This window comes from Pyxicephalus adspersus, chromosome 6 (genome assembly GCF_032062135.1).
Source record: "Pyxicephalus adspersus chromosome 6, UCB_Pads_2.0, whole genome shotgun sequence".
NCBI classification, from domain to species: domain Eukaryota; kingdom Metazoa; phylum Chordata; class Amphibia; order Anura; family Pyxicephalidae; genus Pyxicephalus; species Pyxicephalus adspersus.
In genome coordinates, this window is record NC_092863.1 from 86713712 (window position 1) to 86732264 (window position 18553).

An 18553-nucleotide genomic window follows, 5' to 3' on the forward strand; every position below is an offset into this window, starting at 1 on the left:
TTAGGGTGTTTTTCTGGACTCTTTGTCAACTCGGGTCAAGCTTGGTATCAACAAATTACCTGTAACATACTGAATGAAACACAATGATGTCCGTGGTTGTGCATTTTCACAAACTACATGTTAGGGTATACAAATGGTCAGGTGTCAAAGTTTATATCCAGTAGAGTAGTCTCTTCACACAGAGAGTTTGTCATTAGATAGGTGCTTGGTCAAAGACTTTGGACGTAAAATCTGCTGACATTTTGTCTGAATGACAAATAAAGCAAATTATTTGCACAGATGAGGGATATGCTTACCAATGCCATGGATGCTCTGGTAGCTCTATAGGACAGGTATAAGCTATAAGAGTTATAGGACTGAAAACATTTAAAAAACAGATTTTTCATTGTTTTGTTGTGACAGTAACAGCAACTGAGGGTGAATATTTGCATTGTAAATACATAAAAAGACCTGTCTATCCTGCCAGAAAACTAATAAGCTCCTAAATTTCTGTACATTGTAGGAAGTTGATTGATTTCTAGCAGATCAATGGATACATGTTTCTATTTATTTGCCCGGACATAAGGTCAGGGCAGCCTCCTGGTTTCTCTCAATTAAGGTTTTCTTTAAGATTCCAAAATAAAACTGGCATGTATGGACTCAACAACGAGGTTGTAGCTTGCATGATTCAAAGTAATGAGAAGTGATGGAGAATGGCACTTACCATACTGAAAAAATAATTTGTTGTGATTTTGATACTGTACCTACAAATACATAATGCAAGACTCGAAAGCATTAATAATTCATGGGCTGCTTAAAATGTTTTCCTAAAACTGTCACAATATATATCTTTTGTTTACCTTTAGCGTACATCCTGTTCTACACTATGGACAAAAACCTTCAGATAGATGACTGGGTCATGGAGACAATCAGCGGAGACAGGCTAACCCACGAGATCCTTGACCTCAGTTTAGACACCGCTTATTATTTTCGAATTCAAGCTCGCAATGCCAAAGGCCTAGGACCCCTCTCTGATCCAATACCCTTCAGGACACCTAAAGGTAGGAACTGGTTTATGGATTGTTCTTTAATTCCCCCACATTAGGCCACAGGGGTAAAGCCATTGCAGAAAGTCAAAAACTTGCATAGTCCTATTCAAAAAAACAAATGCAGATTTGCTGGCTTAGACACTCATAGAGCTGAATGAACATTCATGCTAATTTTAGATAAGGGCTCAGATTTCACACAGCATTGAGATATACGGTAGAAGCTAATTAGATGAGGGCCTTAAATCACTAAACACCTTCCCTTTTGCAGTGAAATTGAAGTAGTTTAACTCCTTCTCGTATATCCTCTTTTACAGATCTAGCCCAGGCTAAGGCAAGCTTGCAAATTATAGCTTTTATTGGTAGTGGCAGCACAATTTGCTGGGCAGCGCTAGGGCACAGGGCACGATCTGCAAGGACCTTCTATGTTCTCCATATGTTTGCTTGGATTTCCTCCAGGGAAATATATGACCTCCTCTGGGTTACTCCTATTTTCCAAAACATGCTTCCCCTCAAAATTGACCTTAATCTTTGTTAATGACATATGACTGTGTTAGGGACATTAGATTATGAGCCTCTTTGAGGGACAGTTAGTGATATGACTATGGACTTTGTAAAGCCCTGTGTAATATATTGATGCTATACAGATACAAGAAAATAAATAAATAGTGTTAATACTCTGTCTAGAAGAGTTAGGAGCAATAGGTTTTGCTGCCACCTGCACCCAAATTGTAGACCAAAAGTTTGTCCCACTTCTGAAATACTGAAGCTGTCTTACAGATACATTTTCTGTAAAATGTTTGCTTTGTTCAGGCCGGGTTTGATGCGATGTGTAATGTAGATATGGATTAGGGCAGAAGGCTTTTAGGCAGACCTAATGAAAAATTAGTTGAAAAAATCATAATATAGACACAGGTCAAGACAACAAATAGCAGATTACAATCTCATACTCAATTTAAATACTTCAAGCCTTTTGGCTCAGCTACTATCTCCTTCTTGGAGCAAAAATTTCTTTTGATGCTTATGTTGACAAAGGCACAAACTAACCAGCCAATAACATGTATAGGTAACAGTGCTCTGAAAAACTCTTTGGGAATAGTAGAAAATGTCCATTACATCCTACAAAAAGCTAGTTAGCTACTACATCCTAACCAGTTCACCTGCCAGTTGAGAGAAGTCGGCCACCATACAGTTCATTTAGAAAGCCACATGATTGACACTATGATGGGACACTATGGGCCTAATTTATTAAAGCTCTCCAAGACTGGAGAGAATACACTTTTATCAGTGAACCTGGGTGATCCAAAAAACCTGGAATGGATCTGGTCCAGGATTGAAAAGATTTGCACCACAAAATTAAGAACTATGGCAGATATTTGGACCCATAAAAAAGGATTTATTTTGGAAAGAGAGAACGCAGTAAAAATGTCAAATATCATCTTGAGCTTTGGCTGCACTACCAAAGAAATAAAAGCTAAAATGTTCAAAATGGCTTTAGTTTTAACAGTCTCATTTTTAATTTATCCAGGAGAATATTAAAAAGCACTGACCCATTAAAAAGTAAAAGAAACGCAATCTGCAGCTATGGGAAATAATTGTCTATGCGTACCATAACTAACCCTGAGACATAAATGTTTGATGGCATCTCCTTGCACAATGTGTAAACTTTCATTAGAATCAATCACTACTGGTGAGGGCTGTTGCTACATCTGAGGTGATGAAACCTTGTGAAGTCTGGAGCATTTTTTCAGTAATGCTAATTTCTGGGCAATTTCTGAGCCCTGCGAGCGGACGAATGAAATTGGAAATTTGTTGTGGCTGAAATTTTGAAACGTGGGTGAGCGAGCATCCATAAAACATGACCAAGACACCCAAACCCTTTAACTGAACCTAGCGCCTTCTGCGCTCCTGTGTACTTTAAATTGAACATCAAAAAACTTGCATGCCCTTTCATTTGCTCCATGGAGAGATTCAAATGATTGAACTTTTAAATTATACATTTAATTAAATATTCCGACATATTGTGAAAGCGTAGCGACAGACACATGTGTGTTCCTGGGTTTACAATTTTTTTCCTGAATATAACATGTACAAAGTAAAGCCGTGGCCTTGCCTTATCCACAAATATTAAAACGCTAATTGTAAAGCTATAAATCTTATTTCTTAGGATGGGTAACAGAGCCGTTATATTTTGTGTATTGCTATGCATTATATATGCATTATACTTAAGCATTACAGTTGCGATTTCTGTATTGTAAAAGTTTGGAAAATAATGCACAACAGAAGACTTTTTTCTTTCTGTATGTACCCTACTCCCACACACACATACTAGCCTTCTTTCTTTAATGTGAATGTCTCTTTCACTCCACTTCCATAATTCCATTTTTCTTACCCTTTTCCATCCTTTACCTTCCTTTTCCCCCCCCCCCCCCTTAACTTCATTTTGCTTTTCTTTTCATTCTTCTATTCATTTTTCTTTAATTATTCCTTTCTTTCATATTAATTCTACACCACACAATTTTTTAAGCCTCACCCCTACAGGTAGCTAAGAAATTTTATTGTGCCCTAGACCACATAACCAATAGCACAAAACACATTTTTGCAATATATGCCATTCCAAATTATTAGTATTGTCTTATTATAAAACTTACAACGAAAAATTGTTTCGTACACCAGAAAAATATTTCTTTTGTGCTGTACATGCTGTTATTAACTCATATTTCATACTAAAATATATCATTTTGAGTTTTTTTCTAAGCATTATTATGCACAAATGACTCTTGTTCAAGGATGGGGGGCGTATTCCAGCATCCCAAAAAAAGAAGTCCTGTTTTATCAATAAACACTTAATGACCTTCCCAATGCTAAATAAAATTATGGTTTAATTAAAATCAACTTGACTGTTCCTACATATTATATGATTAATAGAATGTAATATATATATATATATATATATATATATATATTCCATTTATCACAATGCAGACTTCAACACTGCAGAGTCAAAGTGGCATTTTTTAATGTGGAGCTCCACCTAATGCTTCTTATTGGTAATACAATTGGCAGACCTTTATCTACATATACAGTATTTACATCTATCTATCTATCTATCTATCTATCTATCTATCTATCTATCTATCTATCTATCTATCTATCATCCTATCATCTATTTATCATTCATTCATTTATCATTTATTTATTTATCAATTTATTCATATTTTTCACAGTATCCTATAAAAAAGGCTAATAATAATACTTATAATACTATTCAGAATGGTCTATTCAGAGTCAAGGATCAAAGTCAAATACATCGAGTCATCGTAGCACAATGCTGGGTGAAGATGACCTGCTACTCTTCATCAAACAAACTTTCCATATATTCCCCCTAAGAAGTCATTTTCTTGAAATTCCAGATCACTGTGTATACTGCTGGGAGATTTTTGTTCTGGTTTCCATTAATGCATGCATTATATCCTTTTCAACTTATGCAGCATGATATAGATGTGGATACTGAATAAAAAGTGGCTTTAGGACAAGTCTTAAATAATTGTGCTTGGAATGTTGAGTTTCTCCGTCCCTATTGACAACTTTTAGCTTGTGATCATCTGTGCTTGTTATTTTTTTATTTTGATTTTTTATTGATCATAAGGTCAATATTCAAGTCTCATTATCAGCTCCGTTTAGATGAATCTGAAGATAGATTTTTCTTTAGGCAGTAGCACAGATAAGAACCCTACAAGTAAACCTTTACTAAGGTTTACAAAGAAAAATAGTGACAGGATGTGGCTGCTGATATTCATCGGTGTCCCCTTATGACTCTCCACAACAATCCGTCTTTTCCCTGCTCTCCAGGGACAGACCAGACAATACTAAATTTTGTAGCTAGGACCACAGTTTTATTGATTTAAACATGCATGTTAATAAAGCAAATGCATTCTTAAACAAATACCGATAATTTTGTGCAGCAATACTGAGTATGCAGTGTTGGACATAACCAACATTGGATCCCTGTGCAGGACTAACTTAGGACCCGCCCACTAACAAACTGACTTGGGGCTTGTTGGGGCCCCTGTTGACCGAGCATGGTCCGGAGTCCTTGTGCAGCAGTGCACTTTACATGTCCCTATGTCCTCCCCTGTGCCAAATGACCCATTTTAACTATTACCTTATAATTTATCCCACAATAGGATAATTTGCCATGTCTATTATCTGTAGATTCCAATAGTTAGGCTACGTACACACGTGCAATGGTTCTTGTCTGATAATCAGCTCAGGGCTGATATCGGACGAGAATCTGGTGTGTGTACAGTGCCCCATCTTCTGAACGACCATCCTGGCGGATCCATGTACGATAGGCAGCAAACAATCGTAATGAAAGGGAAAGGGGGAGAGCGCGCAGCAGGGTGCCGCTCTGTTGTTCTCCCCCTCCTCCCTCCAAAGAGCAGAACAGTGCTGTATGTACAGCACTCATTCATGCATCGTGCAGTCATTAGTCTTTGGAAAGGATCGTGAAAGATCCTTTCCAACGACAATTATTGCACGTGTAAATCTAGCCTTAAGGCTCCTCTTCCTAAAGCTCAAGGGGCTTTGTAACATAACAATGGCTCCCACCCCCTCCTAATATGCCTATCTGGAATACTCAAAAAGCTGGCATTTCCAGGTGTGGGAAACTTGGCCCTGTACCCTTTGAATATATTAATTTGGTGTTATTTTCTAGGCATGCCATCAGCTGGCTAATGTTGTCATTAGGGATGAGCGAGGTTGCCTCTGGCAGTCTTGCAAAAATTTCCTTGAACTTCCAATGGGTCCGTGAAATTTCAGCGAACCGATTTTGCAAAACCATTGGAAGATTGAGGAAATTAAAACAGTAGGATTTCCAGAGCTGCATTCAGCCCTGGGAATCCTCCTGTTTGCGATCCCCATAGCACTAGAGGCTAATTTACCTCTAGTGCCCTAGGGATCACATACTCTGCCCGGCACTAGAGGTTAAATGGGGAGAAGTCTCCCTATTCAAAACCTCTAGTGCTCTCTGATTGGCTGAGGCTTCTATCCACTGCGATGCGATCCACTGTGAGAAAAATGTAACAAATGTATCATAATATTACTGTGCTGCAAAGTGTGTTACAGAATAAGAGATACATATATTACAATGTCAGCAGGTTCTCCCGTGCTCAGCCAGCAGAAAACAGTTCCTTGGTAATGGTTAAAAACAATACACAACAGTTCTACAAATTAATTTTTTAAGGCACTAGAGGTTAAATGGGGAGAAGTCCCTCCATTCAAAACCTCTAGTGCTTTCTGATTGGCTGAGGAAGGTTCCTTCCCTTAGAGTGAGTCATGCGGCTTGCGTTTATGAATGAACACGGCCGTGGGAAAAAATCAGAGGATTTTTCCCACGCTACATTCATTCATGAGCAGCCAGCCGGGAGACTCACACTGTTTTCCTGGATAGAGAAACTCTATCCAGGAACACATAGAACAGCACTGCAACAGCAATTAGGGGATCAGAGCTGCTCCATTCCCCTGATTGCTGTTGCCGCCCTGTAGTATGTGTTCCTGGTTTGAGTTTCTCTATCCAGGAACACAGGGCTTGCCTCCTGCCTCCCCAGACACTAGAGGTTAAATGAGGGCTTGTCCTCATTTACCTTCTAGTGCCCAGGGATCGCACACAGGAAGGATGCAGCCGTGGTACTCCTCCTGATAGCGTGAGTCCCGCGGCTGTCCTCATAAATGAGGCAAGCCCTCATTTAACTTCTAGTGCCCGGGGAGGCAGGAGGAGTACAATGCAAACAATGAGTACAAGAGTGCAATGCAGCTGCAGTCCTCCTCCTGTAATGATTTCCTCGATCTTCCGATGGGTCTGCAAAATCGGTTTGCCGAAATTTTGTGAACCCTTCGGAAGTTTGAGGAAATTTTTGCGAGGATGTCAGAGGCCTTCTCGCTCATCCCTAGTAAGAATGTCACTCTTACAGATAGCCAAATAGACCATTAGTGTCATATAAAATACCTGGGAGTCACAAACTGCTCATTGCTCAAGGAACCCCTAGCAACCTGTGGAAGAACCCTGTTTAAAAAACAACAGTTTTAAAAAACAAGAGTTGGTTAGGTTGTGGAATGTATGGTACCAGTAACAGACTAGAAAAAATAAAGGGAGGAGGAAATGTGCTGACAGATGGTTTAAAGACTTCAGAGAGTTAACACAAAATATAGAGTAATCCAGATAACATGGATTACATGAGTGGATTGGCAAACTGGGGGTAAATAGTATTTTTTAGACAATAGACATTTCCTGTCTTTAGGCACCCAGTAACTGGGCTACATGGATGATATCCTAATGGTGACAACAGTGGACCATACCAGAGAAAAGTGAGTTGACACTAGTAGTGTCCATTGAGTAAATGTATATGAAAAGTAGCAACCTAAACTGTAATGTTTTCACTGTATAGTTTGCTGTTATATTTCCCAAGAGCAGTGTTACCCCTTGATGCAAGGCAACTTCATTCATAATAACAGCAGTAAGTGGAGGAAGTGTGGAATATCCAGGTCATCCAATATCAATTGTTCTTTTTCTTTCTGCGATGGCTTTTCTAAATGCTCACTGAAAAAAAGTTATTAAAAATGTAATTTTTTCATTTAATGCTAGTTAGGACTGCCTCTTACCATAAAGTCTAACACTTCTGCTGATTTGATATGTCAACCCTTTTTTGAAGAGCTGTCATAAAGTAATGATAATGTCTCTCTTCTTTTTTTTTTTGTAGTGGAACATCCTGACAAAATGGCTAATGACCAAGGTACGGTGGCCCCATTCTGTCAAGCATTCCTTAGAAAATCAATTCTGTGTTCTGTGTGTGTGGCAGTGATTTGAGTCCTAGAGACACTCATCCGCGTTTTCACCTGGTCCGCACACCTGATTAGGCAGACGCCAACACGCTAATTAATCTCGTTAATGATGTTCAGCTCAGAGGAGGCTGCCGAAGCTTTGATGGGAGAGATGTAAATATTCTTGAGAGGAAATTGTTTTGTCTCTTTTCTGAAGGACCAATTAAAATGTCAAGCTTCTTTGTATGAAATAAATTTTTCCTCTCTCCCCATGCTTCTGAATACTTCAAATTTAGCATAATTAAGCTGCGTATAATTCTTAGGGTCCCGGGACCACTTTCATTGACTGCAGAATGTAATTACTGATTTTACATTTGGTAAGTTATTTTTCTCTGCCAGATGGTGTTTGGGGTAGAATACAAACAGGATTTATATTTGAAAATTGTCTCCAGGCTTTCCCTATCAACCCCAGCCCCCTTTATCCCTGGCATTACCGAAAAAGAATTTGGATACCAATGCCCTTTTTGTGCTCCTAAAGCCATAGTCAAGTGATACTCAAATCTCTGTTCAAAGATGTGTCCAAAATTGTGTTTTTGACTTTTTATGCATGAGCATATGTATAATATAAAAGTCATAGTTAATACGTTTAATAGATAAATAATAATTAATTATAATATTACTATTAATATATAATACTAAACTTATATAAAAAGTTTATATATTCTGTTTGAATATATGAGATAAGTCTATTGTATATAAAAGACGACTGCAAATATTTAGCATATACTGGATGTACTCCTTTAAGGGGATTTCACTTTATTATTGATCTCCTAATTGAGCCAGTGGAAATATCTGTATAGAGTTAAGGTGCTAAACAAAGATATTGTATCATTTGTACAACACTTATTATTGCTGTGTTAACATACAACGTTTGCAATCATTGGACAAGTGTTACAAAGCTTAATACATAGGAATAGAAACAATTATTAATCCATCAATGAATTCATTAAAAAAAATCTTTAGCCTTTTGTTTAGGTTTTGGACAGAATAAAGTTGGGTTACAGTTCCCATCACCATTTTGTGCCCCTACAGTTACCTACATTTATTCTTGTATTAATTTCCACCAATCCCATACAGAGTGGGAGCAGAAGAATCACTAAGTTTATATTATTAGAGATGAATCAAAAAGTTTAAAACATTTTTAAGAAGGTTCATCAATTTAGGAACAAATTAAACTACTAAGATTCTGTGACAGCCTTAAAAAGAGTACAAATGTTTTCATAAAAGAAAGAACAGTGAGATAAACAGAATACCTTGTACAATGACTTTGAATAAAAGGACAGGTTGTGATGACCTAGGATTTTTCATATTGTTTACCCAGATCATTGGGCATCAATATGAATAGTTGAAAAAAAAAACTTATCAAGTGCCAATCTACGAATCCCCCCTATATGGTATCAAACTTCTAAGGGCTAATTCACACTGGCAGTGAGGCTGCCATGCAATTATCACTTCCACACTCCACAAAACACTGGGCATGATTTATAAAGGCTCTCTAAGACTGGAAAAGATAGACTATTATGGGTGAACCTGGTGATCCAGCAAACCTGAAATGGATTGCTTAAACTAATTTCCTATTTTTTGGCGAATGTTTTCAATTCTTGACAAAATCCATTGTAGGTTTCATCCAGGTTTTTCTATGGTGGTCTATCTTCTCCAGTCTTGAAGAGCTTTGATAAATCAGTTCCAATAATGCTATGGAAGATGTTACATGTATCATTAATGGCAGCCAGCTGTCACATGTGCAGGCAGTTCTTTTGAGACTGAACATTAGGCTTGTTGTAAATAGGAGCTCTGACTTTTTTATTACATTTCAAGCAGGGTGTTGACAATGGGCCTGATTTATTAAAGCTCTCCAAGGCTGGAGAAGATAGACTATCATAGGAGAACCTAGGTGATCCCAAAAACCTGGAATGGATTTGGTCAAGGATTGAAAACATTTGCCAAATATTAGGAAATGGTTTTAAGGAATCCACATCAGGTTTGCTGGGTCACCCAGATTCACCCATGATAGTCTATCTTCTCCAGTTTTAGAGGGTTTTACTCAACCAGGCTCAATATCACAAAAAAAAAGCATTACCACTGTAATTTTTCTTGATTGACGTGATAATTATATATACAATATATTTGTACTGTGTGTGTGGTCTAATGTTACTTTGAATCCTCTTTTTATTTTATTTTACAGCCATTATGATTTTTAAAATAAATAATTATTATTGTTTATTTTAAAACTGTTATAAATGTAAATGTTGGTTTGTACAACCCTGTGTCCTAAGAATGTCCTAGAAATTTTCTACTTGAAGACTTCATTTATTTATTTTCCAGGAAGTCTACATAGAGCTAAATTACAGTTAACCCCTGCAGTTAAACAAAAGGGATTTTTTTCTCTCCACCACTGTGAATGTTCAGGTAGTGGTTGTAAGGGCAGATTCCCCCATCTAGCAGTCAGTTTGAAATTACATTTTACAAACCTAGAGGAGAAACAGATACATGCATAGTCAAGTGAGTACTGTGAGAAGTAATAAATACCTAACAGTGTTACACCTACACAATACACACATGTCAATGTATACTATAATATGTTGAATAATATATTGGTACTATATATATATAGAATGTTAGGTCCACTTTAACCATTTTCTTGTTTTAATTCCCACCTGTGTATAAACTCTAGACCTTGATCTTGTGACAGCACATTCTGCTTGCCGTTGGCATGGTATGCAAATAAGAAAGAAAATATGCAGCTATGCTGTTTTTAAAATAAGTAAAAATCACATGAGAACAAATTTAAAAAAAAAGAAAGCGATTGCTTTACCTCATAGATAAATCTTTAACCAAGAATGTGATTGTACCTAGAAGTGTCAGATCCTCTTTAGAGCAGGAGCCAATACCTAAAAAAGGTTGCAAAGTCCTTCTCTTTTCATTCCACCTGCACTGCATTTTAAACAGATCCGGCGGTAAATGTGCTGCCTGAAAGTGACATGCCTCCAAGTCGAGACTTTGAAAGGTTTTGAGCGAGCTATAGCTTAAGTAGCACTCTGAACAAATCAGGTCTTTTATTCATACATCTTCCTGTCTCTGTAATGGAACATGACAGTGCTCTTATTTCATCTGATGGGGAAATCTACATCCAAGCACACAGCGTTGATGAGATGGACTGTCATCATTTCACATAATAATAAAGACAATTTTTTTTACATGCAGCTAGGGAAATGTCAGATGGAAGCCATCAAGTGGAATGGGCAGATAAGGAGTGAAGGGACTTGTATCGTGACTGTCATGTGTTACATGATCTCTATGGCCCATCAGGGTTTGTTAAACAAGTGTAAGCCTCTGATATAGACAGGAAGAAGGAAAAGGGACAACTATTCTATTTGCTCATTTTTCTTTTTTATCTTTCCTATGGTACAATTTGCATTTTCTCCAACAGGATTTCCTAAAGCGAACCTTTTTAGGCATTTTAAACATGTATGTAAACCCAAACAATGAACTTCTTTTCTTTGCTCCCATTTGGTCTGTTCAATACAACACTAAAGGTTTTTGTAATATTGCAATAAAATACATGTCGATGCTGCACTCACAGTTACATTGCTCTTACAGAGCTCAATGCATAAGACGTTCCACATATGCTATGGAGATAAGGAGAAGGAAGGAGGTGTTCTGTGATCCCATTACACTTCCTATCCTATGGCAACAATGTTGCTTCTCCATAAATACAGTACAGTAAGTAAGCAATATCACCCAAGGATAGGAAGTGTTATTAGCAGGATCAGCAAGTCAAATTAGGAGAAAGAAAGCCTGCTATAGGGACATTTTTTGTTGCTTCTATTAAAAACGAAATCCTATATCTCCCAAACAGCAGACATTTGAAGTTACATGCTGGTTACTGTAATACAAAACATTAATAATTAAAATAATAAAAAAGATAATTTTGTGCCCTTCTATGGTTTGACTATATGTTGTTTTTGGGCATGGCACCCTCTGACTTCATGGATGAGCCCTGCCAACTCTTATATCCATATCCAATAACACTGTCCAATGGCCAATAAAGAGAACTCCAGTCAAGTCCCAGTAATAAAAGGAAGCTAGTAGTAATAAAGGTAGGTAATAAAAGTAATATTGGGAAACACCAATCTTGTGATTGACTTTACTATTCAGCAAAGTTTACTTTATACCTTACAATTCTAATGGATGAGGGTGTTTCAGTGACCAAAACGGGCACTATTATGAGACAGGAGAGTCTAAGGTGGCAGAACTTATAATTGGGCCTTTAGTAATAAGAAAGTGAAACTAGTTTCAGAGAGGCGCACCTAGGTAGACTTTGTATCTAATAAAAATGATCATAGGCATCGTGTGGTTTCTGATTCTAGGTCTTTTCAGTTTAAAAGCCTAAAGTGGCCGATAGGGTCATTTTAAGAGCAAAGACAAAAAAAAAAACATTTTTATAGTCTATCTACTGCACTTTGGCCTTGAGCCTGAAAGCAGTAACAAGCATTATAGATTTTAAACATCTGTTACTCATGATATATTTACAGAGAGATAGAGGCTGCTGGGATAGAACTGCTCATAGGCTCTGGCATATTGTTTTATATGTGTAAGAGACTGGCACAGTACATTTGGTGACAACTTTCCTGAAAAAAATACAATCCCCTTCGAATGACTTATATATGTTGCAATGGAATTGAACCAAATTTATTTTCAGATAGTTACCAGCCGATGTTCTAAAATTTTGTACTGTACCTTCAATATTGCACTCTTTGTATAGCTGGCTATGAAAACTGAACTTCATGCTCTCTTCCCAAATTCTACACCTACCTATCCTTGCACCATATTGATCCTCCCTGTGCTCAGAGCAGGCCACATATATACAGTAGATGCAATATCAAGTTATTTTGTAACTTTATCTTCTGAAACTGGCTGCTAAATGAAAGGGTTACCTTTATTACAACCACTTATTTTAAGTAAAGAAAACTTTGATCACATAGAAGGAATAGATATTTAAAACTATTAAAACTGCCAAATGGCCTATGTATCAATTATATATTATATTTATTCTCATTTCCAACAGGCCGCCATGGGGATGGATCATACTGGCCAGTGGACACAAACTTAATTGACAGAAGTAGTCTAAATGGTAAGTACCTGGTCTTAGAATTCTGATTGGCTTTTAACATTGTATATGTGAGAAAGTTATTTAGAAATTTAAATTGTTGGGATATGATGGAAGTGTGCAGTTTTCTCGATGTGACAGACCAGAACTGGCCATTGAATATTTTCTGCAGAGAAGAAAACTGCCTCACACTTGTACAGCACATATAAACATAATTATTTTTTTTTCAATTCAAATACCAATGGTTTGCTAAATGAATTCATAAAAATATTGAATAACTATATAGATATAACTATATGAATAATAAGTAATATATGTAATGATATTGTTCATTATAATTTTTGTTTCAAATGCATTTATTGATATTTTATTCCTCATTGATATTCTAAGCAAGCGGTCCTATAAAAGTCACAATGACACGGATTAGGACAACCTATAACACTGCTGGAACAACAATTTCTAAATTAAAGAAAATTGCAAACACAGTAATACAAGATAATTGTCATAAACACCCCTGTTAGTGTTTTAGTTTGTAGCATTGTCACTTTGCCAGACAACCTATTCGGCCTGTAAATGTGGAGTCATTGACAGCTCCTTTTCTCTGCTGATTATCATTAACCAACATCAGCTATGACATGGGGATCACATCCAGATTGCAGCTGTCAATAATTACTTTTATTTTTTAGTGTGAAATTAATAAAATTTTACAATCTATTCTTCAAATATTATTAATCAAAATGGTAATATTTTTATAAAATTTAAAAAAATACTTATTTAAAAGCGAAACTATTTTTAAGAAAGTACTAACAATGTTTTTGTCTATAATAATACTTTGAAGAAGAGTATAAATGTCATTAAAATATTAAACAAGGTCTTATATGTTTCTAAAATATATTATAAAAAATGCTAATTATTGATTACATTATTTGTAGCTTTAAAAAATTGCCTGACACTGATGCTGCTGGGCATAAAGACATTAGAAGAGGGTTAAAGTGCTACATAATAATCAGACTGCTTGGGCGTTACAGAAAATAATGGGTTTACTGGTAAAATGATTAGGTAGAACAAATTGTTATTATTATTAATTTATCTACACCGGCACATGTCATGGTTGTTTTTATATAAACATTTATGTACTTTGATTTACTTATTTATTATAGCTGGTATCTCAGTGACAGGCTTTTCCAGTGATCATACGCCTCAGGCACTTTTGTGAATAATCCTCGAGGGAGTCTGTGATCTGAGTTGTCTGGTAGCAGTAGTTGTCACAGGCTTCAGGTGTTCTGTTGTAAACTAAGTATGTGTATCGTGTCTCAGCTGTTTGTATTTTCCACTGAGACAGAATAGTAGTTAAAGCTATACATTTACTAGAAAAAAACAAAAAAAAAAATCTTGGAAGTCTTTCCTCCATATTTAATAAGTTTTTGATGTCTTTTAATTTAAAGAGACCTGAATTCTAGAAGTTATGCCCAAGCAGGGGTCAAGGGATTAGTCATCATTAGCCCAGTGCTTTTAGGCTTCTCCATGCCTTGTTTTGCATTGTGTCTCTGTGTAAAGACAGACATCTTGGAAGAAGTAGAGCTTTAGTTTATTTTATATCAGACTCACTCTTTGAAAGACTGGACTAATGATTAAGAAGCACCAGTAAAGGTGAAAAAAGTACAGATCCACAGAATGAATTAATAGGAAACAGGGAATCCTTCACTTCAGATACTCATGGAGTCCTCTCCAGTAAGGAGAACGGTGAGCAGAAAAGTAGGGAAATTACCAAATCCTACTTCAAATCTTGTGAGATTAGTGATCACAAGCAAGGCAACCATCAAAAATTTCTTGGCCCCATACTGTAAGGCCCTGGTCCAGCAACAGTACTCGCCAGACACCAGTCCCCCAATATAACACCGCACTCTTCACCTATAGCAACCAACCCCCCCGCTCAGCCTCGGGAGACTGGTTCCATTTCCCAGCACACGGTTTCCCCCAGGACTTATTACATGGGGATGGTGTCTGGGGAAGGGCTGGCAGGACCAGGAGCATACACATATAAAGCAGTACCATGGATTGAATAGAGACAAGTCCAGAATACAGAGCAGAGATCATACACAGATAATCCGTCCACTAAAGTACACAAGAGCAAAACACAAGCTGAGTCAGGGTCACAGGCAGAAGGTAAGTCTAGGTAGCGTAAACTCTCAGGATCAGAAACAGGAAACAGCAACAGTAAATCTCTCCAGCACAGATTAGCCCAGCTATATGCTACAAAAGGCACTGAGCATTGGGAGCAGAGAGGCTATAAAGCCCCCCCGCAGCCATTGGCAGCACAGGACCACTAATCGTCTCAAAGTGTGTGCTGGGGATGCTGAGAAAATACATTTCAGGCTTCACAGATAAAGGAAAGTAGAAGATGCTGCTAATTCCTTGCTGCTGCACGTGTCACCATTGGACAGAATAAATGGGAAGAGATACTGCAGTGGTGCACAGCACAAGCATCTCCTAACACATACTAGGTAAACTTCCTGGGCCCCCTCCCCCACATCCAAGTGTTTCAGCATTAGAAAAGTCAAGCTTTTTTAACAGGGCCCATTACACTAGGCAATACAATATGATAGATCCCTTGCTCCCCGCCTGCCCCCCCGATGGTGGCCCTAATTACAGGCAGCAGTGCCTAAGATGATCTCACACTGCAGATATACAGCTATGAGACTTAAGGTACAGAGCTTGCTATTCAGAAAAAATTCAGGTAGTAAATTCATTTTTACAATTTTTGTTTAGGCCACAATTAACCACTCATGATGGTCTCTATTACAGCATTTAGAGCAAGAAGAACCATTGTTTTCAGAGGAGTGGGAAAGGGCTAATTTCCTGTTTCTATACTCTCAATGTTCTACCTAAACAGGTCATTAATCACATTATTTCAGGCTTGCAATTTAATAATCTACATGAGCAACATAACTGTATGGAGACTTTTCTTAATGAAATGCAAATTACAAAGCATTAACCTGGGAATCTGCATTCATCCCCAGTTCTGTGCGTGTTATTAAAGTGTATCAGGGGTTTGTACGGTTTCATTAAATTAGATCATGATTAACTTCAATATTTAGTGTTATGAGGTTGAATGAAGTACAAATGGCATGTGGGTGTCACCAGGAGAACAGTGTAACTATAATGGTTTGCAGTCATAGGTTCTTTTATGGCTGTTTTAAGGCAAGGTGAAAAATTTTGTCTCTTGGTTTTAGGCTCCAGCAGTAAAGAAGAAAAGAACTACCTCACCTCCATGTTGCTCTGCTTTTTTATATATTAGTGAGAAGGTTTGGGCTGCAATCATTATACACACTGCCTGCACTTGTGGCAAACCTTATAACTTTCAGTATCAAACTTCAGTGCATTGGAACAGGAGACATAGTTGGGATTTCATTGGGCCTGATTTATTAACGCTCTCCAAGGCTAGAGAGGATGCACTTTCATCAATGAAGCTGGGTGATCCATAAAACCTGTAGTAGATCTGGTACATGGTTCAAAACATTTGCAAACAAATATCAAATAACTTTGAAGAAATCCAATCCAGGTTTGCTGAATCACCCAGCTTCACTAATGAAAGTGTACCCTCTGCAGCCTTGGTGAACTTTAATAAATCAGGCCCATTGTGTAGAGTACATGCAAGCACCCCTTACCAATTTAGTTCTAAATTAGAACTCTTTTCTACCTTCTGCCTTTACTATCTTTTATGATTGGGTGCAGGAATACAAGGCTTTGTGGATGTATCACATGATCATGATGTATATTTCCATATACTAAGTTCCATTTGTTGGTCAGCTAGCTTGTGCATGGCCCAGATCGGTATAAGTTTTATTCACCAATATGAAACTGGACTGCTAAGTGATTGTATATTAAATAAAAAATATACTTACAGTAGTAAAAAAGTGCTCTTAAGTGCTGCTGTAACAATCACCTTATTGTTCTTATTGTTGGTACTGTAGACTCAATGTTCTACAATCTAGCCCTGGTACTTCTCTGATCTGATCAATACTCAATACTCAATGTAATGCAACCCATGTTCTGTGACCTGTCCCTGGGGGTTGCACCATTCCACTGGGCTCATTGGAGAGAGCTGTATACTCTAAATTTTCTTTTTACTTGTTCTTTTGATCTCATGTAACCAGCTTACAGACACTTTAAAAACCTCCTCCTGTGCAGTATTATTGATAAAGCATTACTAAACCCAGGAACAAAAATGTAACGTATTGCAGTTACCAGTTCTTGGATGTGGTGGCTGCATTCATTTCTTTTTCTCTGAAATTAAATTATATTTTAACAAATACAGAAGATACAGTACCTGTTTACCTTGTTAGAAATGTTGGGACATTGTCACTTTGTCATAGAACTTTATTGAGGTTCTTTTGTTTTCATCTATATAGTAGTGGAAGGGTGACCGGGCGCAAGTCATGGTTTTATTTTTTCCTAAAAAATGTGGCATTTAGACTAAGACAAAGCTACTATTTCAGCTCCCTGGTAAATAAATACTAAAAGCAAAAGCTTTTACCATCACTTACCAAGTTTTCATCTGACTGATCAATGCCTATATTCGATAGTAAGCAGAGAATTACAGTACATGTGTTCTCCTACCTACAGCACCTTAGGAAACTAACTCTTAAATATGAATATAAATTGAAATGCAGGAAATCCATAATGATTAATAAAGACAAATGTATTTTATAATTAGGGGAGGATACAAACAGAGCCTACACAACAGCCTCTGCATGCTTAGCCAAGCTGAAAATTAATATTGCAGCAGGATACTATGTTTAATTTTCTTCAAAATGTCTGTGGGGAAATAAGATATTAATTAAGTGGAGGTTTGTGCAGGATGTGGCAGGAATTCATTGATTGCTACAGATAAATTACTTGCAACTGGTTTTATTTAAAACCCAAAGTCAAGTTCCTCTCTAGGGATCCAATATTAGGTCCACAGCCTATAGAGGAAGAACCGAGTGCTCTTTAGCCCAGCCTGATATGGATTGAATGATCACAAATTAGGCCATGATTGTCTCTCTCACTTTGGGCTTATTTGGTAATTGGGTCAAGTTGTATATTTTTCCAATATTTTACCAAAATTTCAATCCTACTTCACGCAGTTCACCAAGGTGTATAAAAATGGCAGATCAGTGTTCCCTATTGCAGATTTCACAACGTTATTGTATGGCTAATAATCAATACAGTCAAGCTATGCATAATCAAAATTTTTGCAGTGAATTTATTTTTTGGTGTATGGTCTCATCAAACCATGTCCCAATGGACCTAGCTTTGTACTCCAAAACTACACAGCTTGAGGTTTTCACATATATATGATTTTAGCCATATGTTGAATCAAGTAGCAAGCAAATTGTAGTATTTTGTATCCTAGAAAACAGTTGGCCAACATTACAAATCATTTGGCAGATACAATACTTTGGCTGAAGTTGCATTTTAATGGTCAAACCATACCAGCTATCCTGCCATCTTGAACTCTGGAACTCTGGCTGTAAAACCTCATCCAATATCCCAA

At 37.2% G+C, this 18553-nt stretch overlaps 1 protein-coding gene across 1 annotated transcript in view; it reads left to right on the forward strand.

Moving 5' to 3' along the window:
• Positions 1–18553, forward strand: part of DCC (DCC netrin 1 receptor) — a 420583-nt gene that overhangs the window by 377830 nt on the left and 24200 nt on the right. Inside the window, exons 20-22 of the mRNA XM_072413974.1 lie at positions 846–1040; positions 7784–7816; positions 12973–13038. Coding sequence (XP_072270075.1) covers positions 846–1040; positions 7784–7816; positions 12973–13038 — 294 coding nt within the window. The remainder of the gene's footprint in view (positions 1–845; positions 1041–7783; positions 7817–12972; positions 13039–18553) is intronic.